The sequence below is a fragment of the Taurulus bubalis genome (genome assembly GCF_910589615.1).
Source record: "Taurulus bubalis genome assembly, chromosome: 2".
Classification (NCBI taxonomy): domain Eukaryota; kingdom Metazoa; phylum Chordata; class Actinopteri; order Perciformes; family Cottidae; genus Taurulus; species Taurulus bubalis.
Genome location: NC_136590.1, coordinates 14816100 through 14843422, shown reverse-complemented (window position 1 = coordinate 14843422; position 27323 = coordinate 14816100). Strand labels below are relative to the sequence as shown.

The following is a 27323-nucleotide window of genomic DNA, read 5'->3' as shown; positions in this document are numbered from 1 at the left end:
ATGTCTCCCAGACTATTGCTCTGCGTCGTTTTGTTCGCGTACCACGGGACGCGAACCTGCAGTGGATTTAACATAGATGAGCGATTTCCTGTGATCAAAGAGGGAAAAACCAAAGGGAGCTTCTTCGGATTATCAGTAGCTCTGCATCAACAGACGGAGGGCTCCAGAAAGTACCTGTAAGTTATCAGCTGTGCATGTGTCAGAAAATGTTCCACTTCTCTCTCCTTTTGAGGTTTTAATACGCGGACTATACGCACCTGCTTCAGGCCAGGTGGCGTGTGCGGAAAAACAACCATTTGTCCGCCTTAGAGACGAGTATTGCACACAAATACTGCGAGAGAAAAAACCGCGATGAAGCGTTGGAGTCGACAGTATATTTCGTTTTACACCTGTGGCCCGTTTATAAACTGCGCCTAATTGTTCAATGGCTTTCTTCGCACCACACACTTCCCCTTTTTATACACGCGAAGTGGTTTTCTCAAGGCAACCACCTGTTAAAAGGCAGCGCAGCGGATTAAGTCTCTGCTAAAGGAAACTATTGAGGCCTTTTAGATTTTTTTTAAACGACCGGTGCCAGGTGTGTGCCCATGTCTTATTTGTTTAAAGTCTTGTAATTGGACCTGCGGCGGAAGTTGTTACCTGGGTCAGAAAAAGGGATATAAGGTATAACAACATAATGAATAAACCTTCTATAACACCCACATTCTCTTTTGGATTTGTCTGGCTGTTCATGTAGGTCCAATAATAGTCATCCGATTATTGCAAGTGCAATTTTACAATTTAAACTCAATCCAATGGGTGAAAATGCATAATTGACTGAATTGTAAATGCCATAATTCCTGTTCTTTGTGAGAAACTTTAGCTCCAGGTGACATAGTTGATTTTCCAGGTGTGCACAGTACAATCTGGGGCTTGCCTATGCTATAAAGTTCAATATACAAGCCGAAGACGTCTTTTAAGGTCACAGCGAGTGGGGGGGAAATCTGATCGGTTTATGGGTTGCCATATTTGTCATTTCTGGGTTGACTTTAGTACATATTTATTAAGGACTAGACAGGAAGTCATGACATAGCCTGCTCCACTTACTTTCCACTGGTGCTGTTACATTCAGCTGAGACACAAGTGGGATTGTGTGTCCCAATAAAGGTGTTTATTGGGTTGTAACACTTGTAGATTGGTATTAAAGAGACATGAATGCTCTTGTGGAGTAAACAGAGTTTGGGAGGATTTACATGAAAGTACATGCTTCTTGTTTGAAGAATAGATTATGTTCACGCACAAGAATGTATTTGACACATTTTCTTATTCGCAGCTTCTTGAATGAAAGATTCTCAAACTGTATCATTGTTTAGTGTAGGATTTCCCTTGGCCAATTACAGTAGCCCCCTCATCCTTCCGCATCCATGATCACACAGCATGACCATAACTTGCTGTTATCTGTGTCATCGCGCTGCTTTGAAGGGGACTGTAAGAAGAAAATTGCAATGCAGGGCCCACTTCCTTTGTGTTGTCACCAGTGATGTGAAGTTTATCAACCAAATCTCGGTAGACATTTCCCCTAGTTTATAGAATGGATAGCAGTGTGCAGTTGACACTTGATCAATGTACCATCTTGGCCCTGTCCCCAGAGGGATGGAGTCACTGTCCAGACTGCAACCCTAGAAGGCGACCACATGGCCATGGTAAAGAGGCTGCAGGCCCTTGGGTACAAAGAGGCTGTAAAAAGTCTCATCAGTCCACTGGTAGAGGCGTAAGTAAATGTGTGCTCAATTCTACATCGCAGCTTTTAATTTGGTCATTAAGGATTCATTTCTGTAATAAATGCTGCGAACCCACCCCTAGATTAAGTTATAATGAAAAGTGCAATACATTTAGGGAAGTACTTGCTTGGCGACAGTTAGATGGGAAGATCAATACAACTCACAAGCCGCTTAGCTTATTTTAGTACAGAGGCTGGAAGCGGAGCAGCGAGCTGCGCCAACAACATCCATCCAGCAGCATCTCTAATGCTGCTTTCCAGACTCCGTTCTATTATCCGAAGTGCTTATCCTATTAAGGGTCGCGGGGAGGCTGGAACGACTCCGACCCTGCACAGGTCGCCAGTTTATAGCAGTGCACAAATAGAGACAGACAACCATTCACGCTCACATTCACACCCACGGCCAATTTAGAGTCCCCAATTAACCTAAGCTGCTTTAGACTGTAGCTGGAGAACCCGGAGGGAACCCACGGGGAGAACGTGCAGACTCCACACAGAGGGACCGTCCCAACCTGGGATTGTGGGTCAAACCCAGGGCCCCTCATGCTGTGAGGTGACAGTGCTAGCCACTACACCAACGTGCAGCCCACTTTCCAGACTCATCAGAACTCAAACATTTTAACCAAGAAAAATGTAACGGAACGCCACTTAGAGTTTCAATTTGTTAACTTGAGGAAGATCCATGTGCTTGACTACACAAAGAAGCAGGTGTCTGATTTCCCCCAACGATGGAGGTGCCCATTGTAAATGGTTAACGTGTTCTGCATGTATATTGTTTGAAGACCTACATTTTTAAAGAAACATCAGTTTTTCACAGTCAGCCATGTTTTTGTTTGGCATCATGCACCTGGAGCTAACCAAAACGGCTGCTAGCGATAACTTCATATTTAGCATCCTGCAATGAGTGTGGTATCTCTCTTCTCATCAGACTCTCGTGAAGAAAGCCAAGGCACATATTACCCAAAATGTCAAAGTATACCTTTTTAAATTTGAGGACACTTAAAGACCACAAGTGTCATGTTGTCTTGTCGTCTCTGCAAGCCTGACATAAGCTAAAGCAAAACAATATGTCAACGATGTCAGCAATTCAATTCATAGCTGCTTTATTTGCTTGCCTCATGTTGTGTTTTGGTGCCTTATGTCAGATTGGACTATTTCTGAATGTGAAGAATCTCTGACACTTCCACCCTGAGTCGGACTTTGACCTGTGATTCAAAAGGAAAGTGTTAACCTACATACCTGTAACCAAAATCTCACTTTAAGTGTTGAGTTTCTTAACAATATGTTGTTATTCCATGTGTAGTATGGTCGTTTCTTACAATATAACTGTGTCTCCCATCTCAACAGCCCATTTGTCTGTGGACCCAGTTGTGTATAATCTGTGATTCTGTGAAGACGCATCACAATGTGCTGATGGTGCTACTCATGCTTGACTCGGGCTGGTTTTACAGCACTGTGTCTGTTTCCTTTGAGTCTCGAAGCCTTTGTGGTTCCATATCCGTCTCACTGCACCACAGAGCTTTTTGTCACGTATTGCCTCATCATCGGTGCAAGCTAGAGTGGGAATATTTGAGAAAAATGCAAGAACTGGGCATTTAAACCAGTCATGACATGTACAATGTTTAAATTCTTTGCACATGCATGAGTCAAACAGAGTCCAGGATGAAAGCCAACACAGAGAGCCTCTCCCAGTTCTGCAATAAAGCGAGTGCAATCCAGTTTTTCCTTAACCTCTTAAAATGAAGGCCATTATCTAATTAGTCTGAATCTAGCAGTGCATATTGGCTCAACTGAAGCAATTAAAAAAATGATGTTTTTAATCGAAGGGGGTGCATGACCTATTAGTGGGCCAGTATTGCTTCTTCTTGGGGAAGGGCTGCACCTGAACTCTCTGAAAGCTACCTGAGGTAATTTGTACGGGGCATTCACTTCTCCACTCCAGCCATCTCTTTGAATCACCCATTAATTTTTTCCAGAGAGGACTTTTTTTGTTCTCTGCTGTATCAGGGAGGAGGGGCTGGGTAGTCAGCTGCCCATCTATTGGCTCTTCCAGTCCCCTGACCCCATGGTATGCTTGGAATGTATTACCCTTCTCTGCACAGTCACAACCTGCCAGGTTACAGGTTGAGACAAGACAGGACTGAGGGATTCTGGGGACTATTGTAGAACACACACAAATCCTCCAAAATATAAAATCCTTCAGCAGACAAAGATTCCTTAATTGTATGGGTGGGAACCTCTGCGACCTGAGAGGAAGGATTTAATTCCACTGACTGATGAATATCTAATCAGAGTAGAAGTGCTTTCCTAGCTCATCTCTGTCTGACTGCAGTGGCCCGAGGCCATGAAAGTCAGCCATTTAATTTGACGGGGCCTTCCCCTTTCTGCTGTGAGCTACAGATTAAATTTGCCGTCCTGCTGTCAGGTTTATAGACACACAGTCTGATGTTTGGTTTGAACATGCACAAATACATGCTCTGCTTTACTTCCAACCGCCTAAAGTTTGAAGGAATTGAACCGGATTCCTAAATTAAACTTCTGTTTTGTAAAGTTAATGTATTGCAGCAGATGAGATGTCTGTTGTACAGAACCTGCACATTAAGCTTCAGCTTTTAGTCTTAGTTACATAATTACTGGAAATGCATTTAAGTGCAAAGGGAATAAACACACCATGTTTCAATGAACTCACCTTGTGATGGAGTGTAATACTCAAATCTTTGGATCACTTAAACTGAATGCTCCAATGTGTTACATGACATGCTTTTGCACAGGCTAATGTAAGTGATGCAGGTGGGTATGTCCAACTTGGCTGTGATCCAACATTCTCCCTCATAGAAATGCTCGTGGTCTTTGTCTCTGAAGTGGGCCTATCAGAGCTCTAGTGTCATGCCAGAGTGAAACATTTTCAAATAACAATCCTGTGTTGTCCATTAGACCCTCATACATGTTTAACACGAGAGCCAGCTAGGAGTTGTACCTGATGTGTATCTGTGAAATAGAGGTCTGAAAGAATGTGCTATTACATAGACGTGCACGCACTTTTACTTTGTGTCTCTTTGAGAAGCGCCCGTAGCTAACTAGAGTTTGTTTAAAGCGTGATACTGTTTTCACTTTTAATGCTTTGTGAGCTAAATAGAATACTGTATATTTTGTATTATTTGCTAAACCCTCCTTAGTCACATGATATGAATATAATGATTTGTATTTTATAGCATTGTATTACATAGATATTGATGATCTAAAAAAATAAAAAGCAACAACAGTAGGCTAAAATAGAAAGAACAAAGACTCAAAAACATGTACCACTTTCTGATAAGGCAGTCAGTTAGTTTTTTTGTTCATGTTTTTTTTGTTATTGTTGGTTACTCTTTTCTAATATGATGCCATTTACACCGGGTTCATAAGTCAGCTTAAATGATGGTTGATAAATCATTTACTTATTGATAAGAACAACTTTTGGGTTTGCCAGGTTGTAAAAATGCACTTTGATGGGTTAGACCCTTCGACCACTGCTTCTATTTTTTTAAATGGGACGAGATTGTTCAATCAGGAAATACATTTCTGAACAACTTATTAACACTCCATTATTGTTATTTGCCCCTTTATTAAGACTTATTGACACTTTCAACTGCAGACATAGTGGCGTATTACTTACTAACTAACTACCCAAATTAGCTCTCCTGGCTTATAGCTGATCTATGAAGCATTACTCATGGTTTCTTAACCATTTGTAAAACATTCACAGTTAATAAACCAAATATAAAGTGTTCCTTATTTAGTGGTCGCCAACAATGAAAACCAGAAAATGTGTGAAGTCGTTTCTAATTGATCAGAGTCTAAGCCAAGCCACTACAACTTTACAGGACCTCACTAAAGTTAAGTGCAAGTGTGTCCATAGTGACCGGTGCTAATCTTTATGGTATTTATTGGCTGTATCCAATCAGTTGGTAATGGCATGGGCTGCATTTTGTGTAGCAGCGGAATGAATGACGGCTTCTAATAACATGTTGAAATGGATGCCAGCGGGATAACAGGCCTCCTGCTAATCTCCACAGAGGAGATTCTCTATGGTGGGGCTTTCATTGGAAATACCTGTAGTATTACTGCTGTAGTACTGCTTCTATCCTAACAAAACTGTAAGAGATCCCTTTTCTCCCCTGCTTGTACAAATGCCCTCAAACAGCATGCAAAGAAGCTGGTGTCGCTGGCCTCCGGGCTAATGAGAGCTACCTGCAGCTAGAAAAACTATATGCTTCAAAGCCTTTCCCTCTTCATGCCATTTTTCGTCTTTGAAGGGGAAATGATCCCAAAGTATAGGTTTACACTTGGTATTCAGGTGGATGTCAGTGAATACGGCAGCTTGTTGTCTGAAGATAAGTTATGAAATGCCTCCCTTTCATATAGTTTATTTGGGAAATTAAAATAGTAGAGTTAAATGTTCTGTTCGACTGGTGTTTTGTGGCCATTTTATTTCAAGCCTCAACAGGTAAAACCAGATGTTTCATGCGAATACCTACTCTGCTTTTATATAAGATGAGTAATATCTGAGTGAAAACCTATCACTACGCAGACACAGCGGTGCTGTCTTCTTCATTACAGCTGTGAGGTAGTCCACCTGTAAACCCCATGTACTCCCTCTCCCCCCTTTACATACAGCTGGGGGTCAAAATGTTAATGGAAATGCTGTTACTGATACTGCAAGTCTCTAGGGAATTCTGCTATGGCTGCTGTCTGCTGGTCTCACTAAAAAGCATGAGGCTCAGTCCAGCTGTGTGTGTTCATTCCTGTTTGTATGCATACATGTGTGTGTATTTGTGTGTATGTTAGTTTAGTCGGTGTGTCTGTGTGTGTACCTGCAGCAGTCGGGGTTGCCCGCTTGACATCATTCACCCAGTGACACCAGACTCTGGATAGGCATAGCTAGTATACCAACCTGTAGACGTAAACTGAAATAGCATTGGCCTTGTCAGACAAGGTTTTACTCGTTGCTAATGAAAAGCGAGTTAGTTTATTATCAGGGGATGACCTGCCATGTTTAATTTGTCACACCGGGGCTAAATGAGTTTGCTCTCTTGTTACTGGTTCACGAATGGCAGATGGTGGTCTTCAAACAGGATGTTTGTCCAGCTGAGATTAGACTGGTGTGTGTGTGTGTGTGTGTGTGTGTGTGTGTGTGTGTGTGTGTGTGTGTGTGTGTGTGTGTGTTTGAGAGGAATGCAGGTGCAAGTTGATATTTTATTTGATTGAACACTGTTCAATTGTTTCATTACTTGTTTGATCAACAGTAATGTATGCATTGCATTTCATTTCTCTTTTTCCCCTCTTGACTAAATTACCATTTATCACAACGATGCCAGGATTTCATTTCCTCTTTTTCTAATTGTAATGCATATGCAGTCTGCTTCTTTGTTTAAAACATCTAACGTCACCATCAGCAGCTACACTGGAAGATTGTCATTATTACTTGACTTTCAGATGTCATATCTGTCATTGTTACATTCATGCCGATAAAGCAAATGTAGGTTGACAGAGATGAGATCAAACAAGCTCGGTTGCTCTCCACCATGAGCTATGAACTCAGAGACATTCAGTGAGCTCAAAGAAGTGCAAAACAAATGTGTCAAGGCTTTTAGACAAACAGATGAAAGTGGATCAGTATTCTGACTGTATCCCACCAGGTGGACTGCTGCTTTTGTGAAATCACAGTTTAACTGGCGGTGTGCTCATGGTTTACTGGGTGTGCTGACTTCCTTTCACTCTGTGCAGGTTTTGTAAATGATTTACTCCCGTTGGCAGTTATACAGAAGGATTTGTCTCGATATAAGTCCATTGTTTTACATCAATGAAGAGTTTGTCTTGTTTGCATTTGCCGTCTTGTTGGAAAGTATCTGTATTAATATCGTATAAGTAAAATATAGAAAACATTATGAAGTACTGAGAGGAACAGGTGCTGTGATGGCAGGTCTGTTTGACCACTCCTCTACTTGCAGCAGGTTGATGCTTCACTGTTTGTCCAGAGAGGACTCATCTGTTAGCCATGTTCTGTACGCGCAGACACAAACAGTCAGTGAGTTAACCACTATGCGTGCTTACTAGGAATAGTCTTGATAGCAATGTGCGCGCTCACCCCCACCTACGGCTTTGTGAGAGTGTTTCTTGAAAGTACAAAGAACTGGATTTATCCGAGAGCTGTTGTAATAAAGTGAAAAGGCACACACACTCCTCACGTGACTTATTTCCCCTGATAGGCAGCCCAGTTGTGGTGGACCACAATGTAACACACCATGTCTCTCGACTTTCAGTGCAGTCATTACAAGAGCATTAAAAGAGCTCTCGTCTTTGCACTTAATTCAATCTGCGAATATAATCGCTCCGTTCAATATTATCTCCATTTGTTTGCTGAGTGGGTCTAATTAACAATGTTCCCGTGGAATCGATATGAGTCGCCTGTAGTGCACTAGCTTCATACCATCCTAAAAAATATTGAGGGTGCAGTAAGGATGTTTGTTTTGTGTATCTGTTTAAATGGATTTAGGATTAAGGGTGAGGATTAATAGCATGTTGTGCGCCTGCTCCGTGCTTGTACTTGTTCTGCAATGTGGTGACCAGCCATGTGCTACAGTGTAGAACAGAGAGGGTTAAACAACCTTAGTGGTATGTTGCTGGTGAGCATGTTTTTGGCCAGGCCTCCCCAACGTGTGATATTTTCACTACTTAAAATGGTGGAAGCATAACTAAGCAACTAACTTCTTTTACTCATATTTTGCTTGTTTGTTTCACTTTTATTCTTTAGCAAGCAAAACTATCAGATTACACAGAAAAAAAACATGTTATGGCAGTGATGCCAGTAAACTCAAGTAAAGGCTAACGTCTGTTTGTCACCAACATCCATCATTCGCAACAGATTGCACATATGCCTGTTGCAAAATAACGAACCAACTTTTGTTCTCTCGTGCACAGACTTATTATACTGCGGTATTTTAGGTTCGCTGAAGCTTTTCTGCACTGTCCCACCAATCTCCCATCCTCATCCAACAACACCTTGTTACAAGGGCCAACATGTGTGTGTCTACTTGTTTCCAGTGGGTCTGACGGTAACCTGACATATCATTGTTAATAGCAGAAGAGGTAGACCTGTGGATTTGCCATGATTCACACACTTTTTATAGTATATTAACACTAATCAAGACTTTTTATTTCATGTGTTGTATATCTCAGTCGCTCTTAAAAGAACTACTGATAGTTAAAAACAGGCCCTGAGGTTCTCTAACATGAGGCTGAAGCTTTTTTATTTTCTTTGCCCTGAGGGCCACAGCCACACCCTGTGACAAACAGGTTGCCCTGGGCCTTATCTGGAGAGGTGATCCATCACATGTGTAAGGCTGACATACTCAAACACACTCACAGCAGTTATCATCCTTAGTCTCTTTGTCCACCACTTAGCTCGCATTGTTTTATATTTATACCGCCAGGGTGAAAATTTGTGTGTCAGTTTTCGACCTATATTGTTTCATCGCCCTCCTGGTCAGACTGGGCCCGGGTGAAGGTGAATGTAATCTAAATGGGACATTTCTGCTCCTCTGTCAACACAACTGACTGGCCCTGCACATTGTCTCTTCTTGTTAATCTTGCAAAGGCCTGTGAGATGGAGAGAAAATGTCATCCAAAAAGGGTTAGTCATATTTAATTAAATTGTGTTTCCTGGTTTCAGGGCTGTTGATGTTATTCTGAGTCTGGTGGGGGTGGGAGCTTGAGAGACCAGGGCTTAGTTTTAATTAAGTACCAGAGAACTACGTGTACTGTGTTGAGTGTCTTATAGACAGATGTCTATTTACTAAACTGACATGGCCTTGTCGTGTTTTCTCTTTGTCTCTCCTGTGAGAAATGTAAGCGACCCCGCGTTTTCCTCTCCCCTCCCTTCCATCACTCCCTCGCTTTTTCAACACCTCCTCGCCCTCTTTTGTTTTTGCTGCTGTCAGGAGCTGAGGTGGGCAGTTGTGATTAAGATGACTTCATAAATTGACCTCTGTTTGTTTAACTAAACACCACTGATGTTATTGTATAGTAATTTATTCAACTGCCTTCCTCTGGGTATTTCTTAACTCTCGATGTCAAGAATGCAGGCAGTGCTCACCTTGGCTGGGTGTGTTTGCCACAGTAAATGTTTGGCTTAGTCAGCCGTTCCTATCACTTCTGAGTCAGAGAGGCGGATTTTAACATGTCCTCGGAGTAGGAATGTGGCTCCAGGTTGCCCCTCTTCCCTTCTCTGGGCCTTTGGCAGCCTGTTTATGAGGAGGTGATGAGCAGAGAGGGAGGTAGGAGGAGAGCACACAGGACAGGATATGAGTGTTTTCATGGGCGAGTACATAAAGCGAAACACTTGAGGCCTTCAATTTGTTTGTTAACATTTAGAGAGGTTTTCATCTTTCATCTAATAATTAGTGATATGAAATTACACTTCTGCTTTTGTGCTGAGTAAACAAACAATATACAGTATAGCTATTCAATTAGCCAGCTCTACAGGTGCCTTAACCGACCAAAGCTAACCGTTTTCCCCTGTTTCTAGTCATTGTGCCTTAGGATGCAGCCAGGCAACTATTAGCTTAGCTTACTAAGCTAATAGTTGTCTAGCTGCAGTCTCATACACCTCACTATATATATCTATATATATACATATATATAGATATATATATATATATATATATATATATATATATATATAGATATATATATATATATATATATATATATATATCTATATATATGTATATATATATATAGATATATATATAGTAATATTCACTTCTAACTCTCCAAGAACATGAATATTTTCCAAAATGTCAAACTATTCCTTTAATTTAAGTGTTACCTTCATGAAAATACCACTTCCTAGTTTTGAAGCTGTGTCTTCACTGTATGTCAATCCTGACGCGTCAATCAGCAGTGTTGAATTTTCGCAACAAACACAGGTGACCCACGTGGCTCTGATGAGATAGTGAGACAACAATGAGTATGTTTATGAAGTATTTTTCCCCGATTTGCTGCAACAACCAAGCTGACAGCCAAGATTACCCAAGCTTCCCCGTAAACTGTGTGATTAGCACTGGACTTTGTGCCTCAATTAGTCTTTTGTTTTTTCTGTGTGTGCAAATTCACACTAACCGGCCTCTAGGATTTTCATAACAGTCTTGCTTATTCTCTGGGTTGACCCCATTTCTTTTTTGTCTCTTCTAAATGCATTGGATATGTTGCTGTTTTTTTCCAGAAGAATTGCTGACATTATAAATGAGTGTTTTGAGACACTGTGCCCTTTGCAGCTGGAAAAAACATTGGAAGGTGGCCATGACTTCTTATTTAAAGGCTATGGGACAAGACAAGCAAGTCATGTATGCAGAAAAAACACACCTACTTACATGTTCTGTTGTATAGGAGCACACACACACACACACACACACACACACACACACACACACACACACACACACACACACACACACACATGTAGGTTAGATTATGGAAGGGGTTACACACTCAGTGGCCCTAGTTCTCCACATCAGTCTGTCCCACTAACTACTACAAGTCTCTGTGGAATCTCATGCTGTCTACATTACTGAAGGATAACCTGAACCAAGGACTGTAACTCCCAGTCCACTGTAAACCTCCGGCCCGAGGAGGCCATCTTTAGCGAAAGCTCTAGCTGTTTGTCATCACTGTGGCAAGATAATTGATTCATTGCTGATAATACCCATCTGGTAGCAGAAATAAGGGATAATTGTACCATTCTGTTTCTAACGATGGCTGGAGGATGACTGACTTTGACGAACAGCTTGACTCACAACTTTCCCCTGTTCACCACTGCCGGCATCATGTCAGCGTCCAGCCAACATTGCATGAACACATTCAGAAAGTTTGAATGAAAAGAATTAAACTTGACATGGCTTTATGCTTTTGTTTCCCACATAGTACAGCAGGTCATCTGTCACACGCACACGCACACACACACACACACACACACACACACACACACACACACACACGCACATGCACACACACACACACACACACACACACACACACACACACACTGTAAACAAGATTGTCGGCGTCCCCCGCCCTCAAAGTGGAGCTAATAAATCTTGTGCTGACAGTAAATAGTGTGTCCGAGCGCAGAGCCTTGTAGAGGGAGTAATCCCTCTACTTCAAAGTTCTGTGGTGTGTTAATCGGTGCTGATGTAGGGAGTGTCTGGGGTGAGTGGACAAAAAGACCAGGTCCATCCCCAAGAAGTGTGTGTATGTGTGTGTGTGTGTGTGTGTGTGTGTGTGTGTGTGCGTGCACGTGCGTGCATGCCCAGACTTGTCACGGGTCATGCTCTGACTGCTCCACTCTTTCCACTATTAGTTCATAGGTCACGTGATCTGGCTCGTTCTTTGTATGTGTGTGTGTGTGTGAGTGTTTGTTGTGTGTGTGTGGGGAACTGAACATACATACTACTGTGTCTTAGGTAGGTGGAAGTAACATGCTCACATTTAAATGTACTACAACTCCAACCTGTTGGATGTTCTGTGTTTAAACTAGAGGTATTATCTGGGCAATCATAGTATTGTCTAACAACATGACAAAGGTCGGATCTAATCGAATAATCTGTCTCTGTCTTTCTGTCCAGGCTTCTTGCAGGAGCGCCCAAAGAGAAAGCTGCATCTCTAAAAAATGTCAATGAAACGGGTGCCATCTACTCCTGTCCCATTACAACAGACCCCTCCGACTGCATCAGAATGGACCTGGTCAGCACGAGTAAGCGTGACGCAGAGCTCTCAGACGTGATTCATCATGTAATTTAACAGGGGAATGGAGTTTTATAACAGAGTTTCTGTACGGGTCCAGTGAGGGCTCTGAGTGAGCCTGAGTCACACAGTGAAGGTAGTCGACTGCATTAGCATTCATGTACAAACAAGAAAAAGTCTACAGCCATCTCGCTGCTCTGTGAGGCTGTACTGAGGCACAGCAGTGAGCTAAGTTTCAACATTATACGAGGATTTTCACAGGCTTATCGTGATGAGTAAACTGACCTTTATGGGTAAAATGGAGTTTCCCTTTAACACTTAGAGGTTACTGTTGGAGATTTCCCTGATTGCAAATAACTGTAAATAATCAACCGGTTTCAAACAACCTCAGACTCTAATCACTGGCATCTTACATTCACAATAATTTGCTGCGCCTACACAGTGAGCTCCAGGATATGAAACTCTGAAAGCGCATCTTTTCTTAATTGAAGGTTATTAACCGATAGACTTACCGCTACCTGCAGGTGAATAGGCCTCCCGGAGGCAACCAGTAAGAACCATAATAAAAAAGTTCCACACCACTATGATGTTGAGGTTGAAGTGACTGTTGCTCCAGTCACAGCACATTTTTGTGGTTCATATTTGTCAGGGCATGATCCAGTCTGAATGAAGCTTGACTGTTTGGGTTGGTTAATATTCACAATAATCATGTTGAATTAGTTGTTTTCTTCTACATAATGAATAATATGATTGTGGTTATTATAATATGATTTGTTTGTTTAAAATATGATACTGAACAGTAGAAACCTGTTTTTTAAATTAAAAACCAAGCCTTTTAATAATCTGATCGTGAAAGGATATTTCAACACTTTTAACATTTAAAATCCTTTAATGTAATTCTTTGACCCATCCACAGCAAATCCATCTGAGATGGTGGAAGGCATGTGGCTGGGTGTTACGGTGGCCAGCCAGAGAGACCAGCCAGCAGGACGCGTGCTGGTGAGATGACATCCTGTTTACTCTATTAGTGTCGCAGGTGGAATATTATATAGATGTTAACATTTACTGCAGCACTGAGGGGATGTGGGGGTGAGATATAACCTTTTGTATTTCATTATTAAGTGTCACAGATGACACACTGTGCTTGTTGCAATATTTACTGCAGCACAAAGCAACCGGATGATACACTCAACACGCACACACCCAAGACAAAATGACACATGGTATGAATTGCCTGGTAGAGTTATAATGAAATCATGGTCATAGGTAATATATGATATATATAAATCTCCAAAGAGATTTTTTTCCCTTACAGTATAATAGAGGAAAGTGTTTTTTCTTTGGTTGAAAAATATCTGGTTATATATATGGTTTAGTTCTCTATTTCTATCCTATTATATAGCAGCAATGTGTCACATCAGATATTGTTTTCTATAAAAACAATACATGGCTCACAAAAACAGACGGCCTCATCCTGTTACTGCACACTAAGTGTGTAATACCAAAAGGGGCAATACTGCTGTAATGATCAGGAATTTATTTGGGGTATTGTTTTAATTCCATAGGATTGTTTTGGCTACAATTCTAGCTCAGATACAATCACATGTCTACATTATCAGAAGTGATTGCCAGATTTGACATATTGTAAGTTAGAGCAATTACACAGTCCATGACATCCCAAAATACACACTCTTCTCTGGCGTCTAGGCATGCGGGCATCGCTATGTGAAGATCACAGAGGAGCAGCGACGGATGATAGGAAAGTGCTATGTCAGGAGCAACGACCTGACCTTTGACCCCAACGATGACTGGCAGACTTACAGTTATGAGGTCTGCAACCCCAACTACGACATGGAGTTTGAGGGCATGTGCAACATGGGCATCTCAGGCGGCATAACAGACACTGATGTCTACATTGGCGCTACAGGCAGCTACTTGTGGCAAGGTGGGCATGAAGAGTTAACACCAAAAAGAGTGTGTTTTGTAACTTAACACTGAAATAATGGCCTGGTTTCACAGACAGAGATTAAACCCTGTGCAAATCTGCTAAATTCTAGTGTTAGTCTAACACTGGGATTATTCTCTGTCTGGGAATCCCCTCCTTTGTGCATGAAGCAGACATAACATTGTTGTTTAATCTTGCTTTTTTATAAAGGAAATGTCCATGTAACGTGGAGAGATCCAGATCCAGCGAATGCCTGGGACTCTATAGGCAAAGACTTTGGTCAACTGAAAAGACGATACAGTTATATGGGTAAATATTAGATTAGATATTCCTTTACTAGTCCCGAAGTAAATTGCAGGATTACAGCAGCAAATGGGTAAAGTGCACACAAGAGACATAGTAAAATGACAAACAAGTAAAAAAAACAGTAAAGAAATGCACAATAGCAATATTATATATACAGACAGAATAAAATGAATTTATATTCCACAGTTGAAATGATTAAAATGATTGAAGTGTTTATTTTTTTGTGATATATATACATGCAGTACAAATATCTTTTTTTTGCATCATATAAATATATAAATTAATGGACTTTCCCGTGCTTTCAAGCCGTTTACCCTTCCCACAGTCAGTTGACAGTGAATCTCAAATGCTGTCTTCCGCAGGTTACTCAGTTCTTGAAGAGAGGAAGCTGCTCAGCCATGACGAGTACACAGTGGTGACGGGGTCTCCAAGGGACGAGTCCAAGGGCTCTGTGATGTTAGGGAGAAAGACTGACAAAAACATCGAGCCGGTGCTCATCATCCCTGGGGAACAAGTGGGTTCGTACTTTGGGAACAGCCTGGCTGTCACCGACCTCAACAATGACGAGTGAGTCTCTGCACACCGCCCTGAAAATTGTTACTATCTTTAGGTTGTTGTTTCAAACATTAGTCCATTTAGAAATTGTCCATGCTGGGAATCAGTTAGACTCCCTTTTTTAAATCCATTGGAGTCAGATCAGTCTCAATATTAATGAATGCACACAGAAGGATTCATAATGTAAGTTTGTGTTTTGTGTTCGGTTAACAACTGTAAATGAATAAATCTTTGTATTTTAAAAGTAGCTTTGAGGGTAGCACCAATGTAGCAAGCATTCATAACTCAAATAAATTTAGTCATGCACGCCAAGATGGTAATTACTTGCACTTGGAGAAGGCCCCACACACAACTACAGTGAAGTTCACACAAGACAAACAGTTTATGAATGATGCTCTGTATATACTGTATATTTAACAATATCCAAATATGTTTTTGACGAAAATTGCAAATATTTTTAAATACATATATTTGTGGATTTCTATCACATTTATTCAAAACAAGAAATATCAGAAAAATGTTTGTGATATAAAAAAAATTACACATCGATATACAATGATAACTGTTTTTGTGGAGAATTTATATATGAATGACAAAATACATTTGTGAACCCTTGTGTGTGCATTCATTGATATTGAGACTAATCTGAGTTAGGAGAAGTAGAAAAGCAGAGGTGTTATGTATGCGTGTGTCTGTAACTTAATCCGTTTGAGCTGCCTTATGCTTGAATGCTGTGCAGCTATGATCTGCCTTGTTATGCGGAGAATGCGTGACACTCCTGTTTGTATGAGAGAAGAAAAGCTGTCCTTTCAGCAGCTGAGATTAAGTCTTTATCATGACACAATGGTGAAATCATGTGTCTCTCTAAATGCACAAGTTCGACCTTGTTTGGTCTGTAAGATTTTTAAGGAATACAAACATTTGAGAACCAAGGAATATACTATTTAAGATGTCATCTTCTGGTATATACTGTATGTGTATGTGCGCAGGTATTTGCATAATAAAGAATATTTTTGGACATTTTCTTTGCTTATCACAGCTGGAATGACTTGATCGTGGGCGCCCCATTTTACTTTGATCGTATGAAGGATCAGGGAGGAGCGGTGTATATCTTCATGAATGAGAATGGATCGTTCCAAAAGACCGCCAGCATGGTGCTCAAGGGTACCTCGGCCTCTGCATTTGGCTTTGCAGTGGCTCCCATCGGCGATGTTAACCAAGATGGATTTCAAGGTATGACACGCAATATTTATTTTATACTGACAAGACCATTAAAATAAAGTGAATAGGTCATGGAAAAGTTGGAAAAAGGCTCAATAATTGCGCCCAAGTAAGAACAACTACAAAAACATACTTTGTGAAATGTCAATGCATATATTTCCAGTTAACTTAATTTGATAAAGTGTGTCTATTATTTTGTTTATCTCTGTGGATACTACTGTGTTTTAAAAGGTGGCGAGCTAACTGTTTTGCTATGAAAAAAATGGTAAAGTGGAAGCATTCAGTTCCGCATTGAGACTTTGTGTGATTGTTAATTATCACAGCAGCAAAAGGTAATGTGGCCGACTGTGTTGCAGTTTGGATTACAAATTGTAAAACATTAAGCAGTACTATCCTACCACCTAGAGGGCAATATACGTATATTCCATACACAGACCTCCCAGAGCTTCTTCTCAGCAGGCTGCCTTTGCATGTTTCCTTTTAATGTTTTACTCCATTGTTTATGTCTGCAGACTTTGCAGTGGGAGCTCCATTCCACAACACAGGAAAGGTTTACATATGGATGGGAAGTAAAAAGGGAATCTCAAAGAAGCCCAATCAGGTAATATCTGATGTAATGCCAGATTAATGCCATGGATGCACTTCAGACATGCTCTGAAAGGGCCAGATTGATTGTGTTGATTGTATTTGTCATTGTCGCCCTCTGTAGGTAATTGAGGGTAAATCAGTGGAAAATGGAAAATTCCACACATTCGGCTACTCCATCAATGGAGGGGTGGACATGGATGAAAACGGTTATCCCGATATCTTAGTTGGATCTCTGGACGACCGCATGGCTCTGCTCAGGTACAAATAAGAGAGAGGCTAAACAGATTTTGTTGTTGTTGTTTGTTTCTGATTGTAAATGGTAAATATGTTTACTGTTCACTAAATGATATCAGTTGGGCACAGTTTTATTCTTCTTCCTCTCGCTTTCAGGGCTCGACCGGTCCTTCACTTAACTAGAAACTTCACTGTCAAGCCAAAGATTGTGGACCCTAATAAGTGTCCTGGAAGTACACCATGGTGAGATGTCTCCTCAAAACATCTCCTTCTGAAACTGGCTAATTTGAATTAGTTTGAAAATACATGTATTTTTCTTTTTGTTTTACAGCATCACAGTGATTCTGTGTATGTCTTACACTCTAAGCAATGGAAACAAAAACTTGAAGAATATCAGTAAGCGGTCTTCCTTTACTTAAATTCCAGAATTGTTTTCCAATGACAAATGTTAAATGAATAATAATTTCAATTTGCGACAAGATATAGGCTGCCATTTTTAATCTACATGTAAATCTATACCGTAGTTACAAACTGTTGAGATACTGAGCTTGCTGTGTGCTATATTGTCTGCTGTAGTGTTCTATAACGTACTATACGTGTTTCTACTTTGTAAAGCGGTGAAGTACACAGTGGAGGCCGACATGGAGAGAAGAAGAAGCCCTCGTGTTCGTTTTCAGAAAGATAATGATGACACAAATACCGGCTTCCTCAGCCTGCTATCTTCCAAACCCACGTGTCATACGCTGAAACTGACCGTAGTGGTAAATCCTCAATACAATTGCATCGAAGTGTGTGTGCGTGTGTGTGTGTGTGTGTGTGCGTGTGCGTGTGCGTGTGTGTGTGTATGTGTGCTAATCGATATGTGTGGTCATGCATTTGTATGTACAGGGTGCAGTTGCCCAATAACCACGTGTGTATTAATATAAGACTCTTGGATGTTTCTCCAGGCGCCGGTGAGAGACAAACTGGAACCGGTGGTCTTTTCCCTCAACATGTCGTTACATAATAAGGACTTTAAAACCAGACGATCCCTGCAGAACCTTGATTCCTACCCGATTCTTAGTCAAGAGCAGAAACTCACTCAAAGAGCTGAGGTATGCCGTGGTGCATACACTACACTCATAAGTCATTTTGGATATAATTATAAGCACATGAATATCTTATGTAAGGTAAGGTATGATGCAATATTATGTGTTTCATTCCCTGCAGATCAACTTTCAGAAGGAGTGTGGCTTAGACAACAAATGTAGCAGTAACCTGCAGCTGGCTGCCCACTTTGTTGACAATCAGGATAAGCCTTACCCCAGGTGAAATTACATTTTTAATTACTAAGCCCTCTTTGACTGATGCTGTTTTTTAAAGCTTTTACAGGAACCCTTTTTTTGTTTTTTGATGGAAGTCACAAAACGCTTTTGGGGGACATTTGGGGAAATATGTTGATTTGCTTTCTTGTCAAGAGTTAGATGAGGCGATTGATACCACTAAATATATACTATCTTTAATAACATCAAGCTAGCACCAGCAGCTGGTCAGCCTATAACAACTGGAAATAAGAATAACACGTTTATATATGGTTTGTTTATTTCATGCGGTTACCTTTGGACAGAGCTTATTCCAGTCATTATGCTAAGCTAAGCTACTGTCTTTTGGCTGTAGCTTCATATGTAGCGCAAGACATAAGAGTGCTATTCCCAAAATGTCAAACTTTCCTTTCAATGTCTAGACATCGTGTTTTAATTTTTTTATTTACCCTTTGAAATGTATAACAATCACAAATGCTTCTCTAAAAACGTATACACTCTCACTGTTGATTAGCTGCCACCGCCACATGCTTACACATGCAAGTAATACCTGGAAGTAAATGGGGTCGTTAATGTATTAATTAGTCAAAATTATTGTTAAAAATGTAGTGACGAAATAATACACATAGTACATGTATCCCTGTGTCCAGGCATGGGAAATCCCAGATACTTCAGTTCAACAAAAATATGAAGATAATAAGGCTCATGGTGAACGTCACCAACGTTCCTGCTCAGGGAAAACTTGGTGAAGACGCCCACCAGGCCATGCTCAACGTCACCATCCCCAATGCACTGAGATACTCTGGCGTCAGGTCAGCGGTACGTCCACTGGAGGGCAGCAGAAGACAAATGTCCATTTATTACTCATTTCCTCATGGCATGTTTTATATTTTTATTTATGTTTGCCATCAAAATGTAATTATTTTGTTCACCTTCTCAATATGCTGATTTTGTGTTCAGGACCATGATGTACAATGCCGTCTGGATGGTACAGTGATTTGTGAGCTGGGAAATCCTCTGAAAGGCAATGAAAATGTATGTTTAAATTTATTCTCTCTCATACATGTTGACTGCTTTCCTCCCCTGATGCCTCTCATTCTCGCAATTTCCATTATAAGGTGTCGCTTGCCCTCAAGTTTGAGACCGCAGGGATCGATTTGTACACACAACAGATCGAGTCCCAGCTGCTTCTGTCCACGTAAGTATATTAAAGGTTTGGGTCCCAGTTTTGATTCCACCGTTTAGCATTTTGCAGCTATTTTTTTTCAGTGTAAAATGTAACGGTGCATCTTGCTCTCGTGGCTCTAACATACAGTAAATATTACACTGGCACACAGTGAAGTATTAAGGGTTGTTTCTTCAGTCTTAGTGAGCAGAGTGACCTGAAGCCTGTGCCTGTGACCCTGCTGATTGAAAACACCATCATCCCCTCCTTCACCATGTGAGTCCCATTCCCTAAAGACCACAGAAATGCCATGGAGACAGAAGTAGTTAATGTCACAGCACTACAGTTGTACTTGCACAATGTACAATAATGTCTAACTCTCACCCTGTCCAGAGAGAACGCGCTGGTAGAAACAGAATTCAGTGGGACGGTGACGGGCGAGTCCGCCATGGTTAACACCAGTGACGTGGGCAGTCTGGTGGAGTTCACCTTCAATGTGAGTCACCGTCACCACTCAGACTATATTAGACCTCCAGGATTGTATATTGCGTCTATAATATCTGTGCTACCCACGTTTCCCTCTTCTCCACCCTGTCTTTGAAACCAAAACTTGTATTCTTCAGAAGTTTAATATTGTACGGGGAAGGGATTGTTGTGTGAGCCATGGTTTGTGGTGTGAGCATGACCAGGGGTGGTTACTATTTAAAGGTTACAAAGTGAAGCCCTGACTGTTATTCCACACCATATTGTTATTTCTCACCATCTGTTTGATTTTCTTTTACTGAAGTTTCCTTTTTTTTGTGCTGCTGAATTTTCCCTCACTAGGTGAACATGGGGGGACAACCTCTGGGAGACATGGGGACCCTGGCTGTGGAGTTTGAGTGGCCCGTTGAGGTATCCAACGGCAAGTGGCTGCTGTACCTGACGAAGATTTCTGTGAAAGGGGAATCAGAGGTGGAATGTACCCCTCCCGGAGAAGTGGTCAACCTACTTAACCTAACTGTAAGGATCTTTTTTATGCCCATGCCCTGGCCACAGCCGTGGAAAGAGGCATTGTGTCTTTGAGTTGTCCGTCTGTCTGTATGCACGTACGTGATTTGTCAGGAACACCTTGAGGGAATTTTCTCAAATCTGGCACTAGGCATGGGACAACATGCAAATCTCATGTCACAATTAGCCTGGTCAAAATATTTGCAATTCACAATATTAACCAGATAATCATCAAAAATGGCACTAAAACATACTGAGATAACTTTACCGTACAATTTGTTAAGACATGCATTAATAATTGGACACATATTTTTTTAGTGAACATTATTTTTTTGCGAAAAATAAATCTTAAATGAGATAATCATAAAATCCCCCTGCATAATTAAAAAAAATAGCAACATTGTGTGAGACTTTTTCCTTCTTAATAATTCCTTTATTAATTTGTTTAAAGTCAGGCTCAGTTGTTTTATTTCTCTACTGTGATAGCAGGCGAGACAGCTGTTTTGAGTCACTCATGTTTAGGGGTGGGAATCACCAGAGGTCCCACGATTCGATACTATCACGATACTTGAGGCACGATTCGGCACTATCACGATACTGCGATATATTGAGTATTGCGATATGTTGAGTATTGCAATTTATTCACTTTTTTCCCCAACTGCAAATTGTCCCCAAATGAAAACTTTGTCAACATAATAAAAGATTGATACTTGGCTTCCGTGTAGCGATACAATATCGCCACGCAAAGTATCGCAATACCATGCTGAATCGATTTTTTCCCCCACCCCTACTCGTGTTAGGATTTTGACAATTTTCTTTATAATGGAAATTCACGATGATCAACTTATTTTGAGTGTTGTTTATTTTACCCATGATTAAAATCTGACATTGTCCCATCCCTATTTGGCACAAACATCTACTGATTAAAATGTGGAGGTTAAAGGTCATTGGGATCTCACAAACACCCTAATATGCTAATTATAACAATTCTTACATACATGTCTGATTGGATAAAATTATGAATTGATGACATTCTTAAAGGACAATTTGAATAGTCGGCTCAGGCATACAACCGCGAGGTGGTAATTTTAGTTTAGGCTTTGGTTTAGAGCCGCAATATGCCCCTTTTCCTACGAGCCATTTGATATGTAATGTATTGCCCTCATTGCCTACCTCGGTCAGGTATATCTTGTCTAATCTTTAAGATAGCTACTGAAGTTGCAGATTGTAAACATAAAAAACACATTCGTGATTCAGTTTGTCACATGAAAACATCCTGGTTTTCTGCTTGCCCAAGACATACGCACATCTCTAAATGTCCCGTTACTGAAAAGCCACAAACACAGTTACATATAAACAGGGAGGTACTGGCTTTAATGAAATGCCTCGACCCAATAACAAGAGTATGCTAGCCTCTCAATGAGGCTGGCACAGTGGCACTTTGAGCAAAATGCTAATGCCAGCATGCTAACATGCTCCCAATGACAATACTGACATACTGATGTTTAGAAGGTTTACTGTTCACAATGCTCACCCTCTCAGTTTAGCATTAATGCATGACAACCTTTGCTACTTAACACAAGTACCGCATAGGCTATTGGGAATGTCATCCTGGCGTTACCATGCTGCTAGCATAGCGAACAACTGTGTTACAATTACAGTTAAACTGTGTTTGTTTGCTGCACTGTGCTTTTCACAGACGTGAACTGTAATTCATCCTGATGTGAGTGAACTGAAGCAGCCTGAGCTGTATTAGTTAATGTCAGTGGTAGAAAAGGGGTGTGAAAATGTTCTCAAAGCCAAACCACAAATGTTCAGAAATACATTTTGGAAAATGTATGTCGCCACGTCCAGACCTCACAAAGCCTCAAATAGAAAGTTATAATGCATGCAGCCTAGAAATAGACAGTAGAAATGACAGTGCTATTCTAAGAAGAATTTGGTAATGTCTTTATCAAAACCAGTAATTACAACCAACCCTCTGACGTCATGTCTCTGTCTCATCTGCTTCCTTATTTAATTTTCCCTTCCCACCCTCTTCTCTTCCAGTTGTCAGAGAGCGGACGAAAGCGCACCAAGCGTCAGATCGTGGTCGATGATATTGATTCAACAAAGCCACATATTATTGAGCCACAGGCAGCCATCAAATTGCTCAGTATTCCCAAAGAGTCATACCTGCTGGTAAGAAATGGATCTGGCTTGTCAAGCGCCCTCATGAACAAGCTTTCGTGCGTTATTTGAAGACATTCATGAATTATATTTGATCAAAGGCCATGACTATGGAAGGAAGGAAGAAAAGTCTGGGCACCCCCAAAATCAGTTGAATTAATTCTCTGGGAATGATTTATCTTTACGAAATGTCATGGCAATCGTCCTGATTGTTGCTGAAATGTTTCAGTCTGGGAGACCACTAGTGTGGCTAGAAACCATTAGCAACGACCTACTTTCACTCAACTTGGTAAAGAATGTAATCACTGAGTGCAGAAGTGAATCTCGGACTGTACTGGCTGGGCTGTCCTCCAAAACCTTAAACCCCTATAACAATATAATTTACTTAAAACACAAGGGCTGCCATACATTAAATAGAAAAGTGTGTAACTGTCCATGTTTGTGTAATAGTTATTGTCATTGTGTGTTGAAGGAATGCTCAAAAGGTACAGCACGATGCGTGACATTCACCTGTCCGCTGCTCAACATGACGAATTCAGCCAAAATTTATGTCCAGTCCCGATTGTGGAACAGTACGATGCTAGAGGTCAGCTCTCCAGTTTTACACACAGATACAAACAAACGTACACACACACACACAATATTAATAATTGAATAAAATTGGCAATGGCATCCTTTGACTTCTTTTTTAAAGTGTTTTCTTGCCGTGTTTGTTCCTGCAGGACTATTTCAACGCTCTGAGAATTACCGTCAGAGGTCAAGCTACTCTGAAGCTCATTACAGATAAACCAACCATCAGGATGGACAGTCAGACCAACATGGTGTGTAATCATGATGATGATTGTGATGACGATGATGATGATGATTTCACGTGACTCTCACTCTCCACCTTTCTTGTAGTTCACAGTAGAAATAGAACCACTGGAAAGTGTGGAGGCACCCTATGAGCTCCCGCTGTGGATCATCATCTCTGCAGCTGTAGCGGGAATTCTCCTACTGGGAATAATCATTATTATACTATGGAAGGTGAGACTGCCAATAACTACTGCATTGATTACAGTCCTGCATATGCTGTATTTCTGCAGACGCAGACACAGAATAGCACCGAATCTCTCTACGTGTACTATTTATTTTCTTCTCACACCAACAGTCCTTTCTGGATTATATGAGAGCTGTTTACCCATTTTTTCTTACTGATTTATGACCTCCATATTGAGCCTTTAGTCTAACCTTTGACATGCACCCTCCTCCTCCACCCCCAGTGTGGCTTCTTCCAGAGGGCCAACACGAGGGAGATGTATGAGGCCAAAGCCCAGAAGGCTGAGATGAAGATCCAGCCCTCTGAGACAGAGAGGCTTACTGAGGACTACTGAGGCCCCCATGGGTCCCCAAGCAGAACACACCAGTGGGGCTTTTGGGTAACGACGCCCATACAACTGGATTTGCTAAGGATACTATTACTTAAGCTTGGGGTGTGATTCAACTTTCCTATGACTTAACTTTCTCTTTTACGTCTGTCCGCTCTTTGTGTCTTTCTAACACCGCTTCTGTTTCCCTTTCAGGCTAATAGTGTGCGCTGCTGATCATTTTATATCATGTTTGTCTTTACTACTTTAATCGCCCTCTCCTTCTTACACAGAGTGGGTCTATCTTTACTTTGCCTGATTTTCCTCAGACTATGAATCCTAAATCTAATTCTCAACTCCCCATTAATCCCAGCTCTCCTGCTGTTTAAGTGTATCATCTTTAATGTCACCTCTCTCTCTCTCTCTCTGTCTCTCTCTCTCCCTCTCTTTCTCTCTCTCTCTCTTTTTCCCCACTAGCTTGGATTCTTCAAGCGAACTATCTACTACCGGATAATGCCAAAGCACCAGGGGGTGAAAATTCCCAAGGCTGAGCGGTATCAGTTCAATCTTGGATTTCAGCTTGAGGAGCCACAAAAAAAGTATTGGATCACCAACTGGACAGAAATGCAGCATTACTACTACTGAGGCCTTTACTTTGGTCCCCGAACCACTCACCGTCACACTGGTTTGACACGGGTCAAACCAAGAACATTCGGCTCGGTCGAGCCCCGTGCGTGGACAAATTGTGGACAGTGCAGTCCATTTTGTTATGTTAATTAGATTTTATTTCATTCTTTTTCAGTGCAATAACCTGAACAGTTTGTTTCAGAGATGGTAATTTGGCGAGTATTTTTGATGAATGCCGTGTTGGAATCGGGGTCGCATTCCAGACAAATTGTAAATTGATTTGATTATTGTCTTTGCATATATGATTCCGTTTTATTCTTTCTGAAATCCTCCAAGCAAAGTTGCTGGTCAATCATCATTTTTTTATTTCGACCATGTCTGTTATTCTCAGATCTTCACTGATCTTCTCTGTGACTGTGTATATTTTTCCTGCTCAGTCCCCAGGTATCACTTTGTGGTCAGCGGTTGTAGGCTAAGGATTTTAAACCTACGTCAATCGTTTTCGGACTGCACTTAGAATATGCTGACCAGCATCCGCTCTGTTATGAGCATCTTCATGTGAATGTCCATGTCAGTGTTTGGCAAGCATTGCATAGACTAACATCTCAAATACAGTTATGGTTGTGGCACTGATCTCCAAAAAGTGCAATAAGCGCCTTTGCGTTTTTTAGGCTACGTAGAAATAATATTAAACAGGGAATAAACACAGAGAGGTACGCTGAAAAAAATGGTAGTAATTGGTAAATAATATATCTATATATATATATATATATATATATATATATATATATATATATATATATATATATATATATATATATATATATATATACACATATATATGTGTATATATATATATATGTATATATATATATATATATATATATATATATATATATATGTGTGTATATATATATATATGGCTTGACATCCAAGCACCCCTGCAACAAGTTGAAACGCAACATCTTGTCTGTATGTAGAATTACCAAACATGTCGATGAGATGATGGGAGAACAATTAGATTATTATTTATTACATTGTCTGGTGTTATTACAGTAAAGAATATATCTTTAAATAATATCACAACAGGGAGTCATGACACTGGAGTAAGTAATACATGATGTTGTATATGTCTGGAGACTGTAAGCTCTAGCATAGATGGTTATGTTATAAATTGTATATAGAGACAGGTTGCCAATAAATTGACTGTTTGAATGAATGCTTAAGTCATTAAGTCCTTGGCCTTTGTTGTTCTCACTGTGCCTAGGCTTTGTATTTTTGTATGAAACAGTAGCCTGCACTCGGATTGTATCGAAGCCTTTGTGGTCCCCGTTGAGGTCAAGCTGCAGCACTGAAAGTAAACCGACTGTCACTGAACAGTCTCTGATGGGACTACGTGTTACCACTCTGTTATGTGTTACTTGAGAGCCCACAAGTTGTGATTGTGGCTGTTACAGAGGCTCCACTGACTCTGTAAGTAAAGAGGGGAGGGCTGAAACCAATGCACAATCTCTGTCATGGTGTTGTTTTTTTACTGTGCAGTTTTCATTGTAATTAAATAGTTTTTAACAATAAATGAAATATGTAAAAAAAAAAAAGTCATAAAGTGTCGTAAAGATGTTATCATATACATTGTCAAAAAAGTCTTAGAAAACATCATAGTGTTGTATATTGTGAAAAGAGGTCATAAAAAAGATGATATGATAGTGTGCCAAAATAAATAAACAATGCAGCATACATAGAAAGATTCTATATTATAGTACTTCATAATAAATGTCATAGAATAGTATGTCATAAACAAAAGTGTATAGTATACAGTGCCATAAAAAGGTGCCATGGTGGTGTAGTATAGTTTGAAAATGTCCTTTAGAAAGTCATAAAAAGTTAAATAGTAATGGTACTGTATGTAAAAAAATAAAATAAAGAGTCATAGTATGTCAAACTATATTGTAAAATAGTCATATAGTATGCAATTAAAAATTAAGTAAATGTCAACCTAAAATGAAACACCTTACTATTAACTTACTACAAAAAATGTAATACAAAGGTCACATCAAATGTGACATAAATATCATACAATTGTCATAGTATAGCATTAAAAACAGTATAATGTAAAATGATAGAGATATATCATATAATATTACACAATTATCAAGGTGCTACTGGTCATTTTTATGACCAGTTGCACCTTAGTCATTTATGCATTCATGTAGTCAGAGATGTCCTGAAGTCAACTATATTAATCATTGTCAGGAATTATGGATCAATGTTTCGTATCTCAAGAAAGAGATGTGTTAAACATACAATAATTAAGACATTTCCCTCAAAATTCTGT

General features: G+C 40.4%; 1 protein-coding gene across 1 annotated transcript; it reads left to right on the top strand.

Annotated features, from left to right (window-relative positions):
- itga3b (integrin, alpha 3b) lies at positions 1–26569 on the top strand (the record flags this gene model as incomplete). Its single annotated transcript, XM_079234819.1, has 25 exons — positions 1–176; positions 12424–12551; positions 13458–13540; positions 14249–14486; positions 14697–14795; positions 15155–15359; positions 16387–16580; positions 17081–17169; positions 17278–17414; positions 17547–17633; positions 17722–17786; positions 18006–18151; positions 18338–18484; positions 18600–18697; positions 19342–19510; positions 19652–19726; positions 19810–19889; positions 20055–20132; positions 20250–20352; positions 20682–20858; positions 22896–23027; positions 23488–23601; positions 23738–23836; positions 23916–24041; positions 24839–26569. 25 exons carry the CDS (start codon positions 1–3, stop codon positions 25004–25006), a joined length of 3213 nt encoding a protein of 1070 aa, XP_079090945.1. The 3' UTR covers positions 25007–26569.
- Positions 26570–27323: the final 754 nt, after the last annotated feature.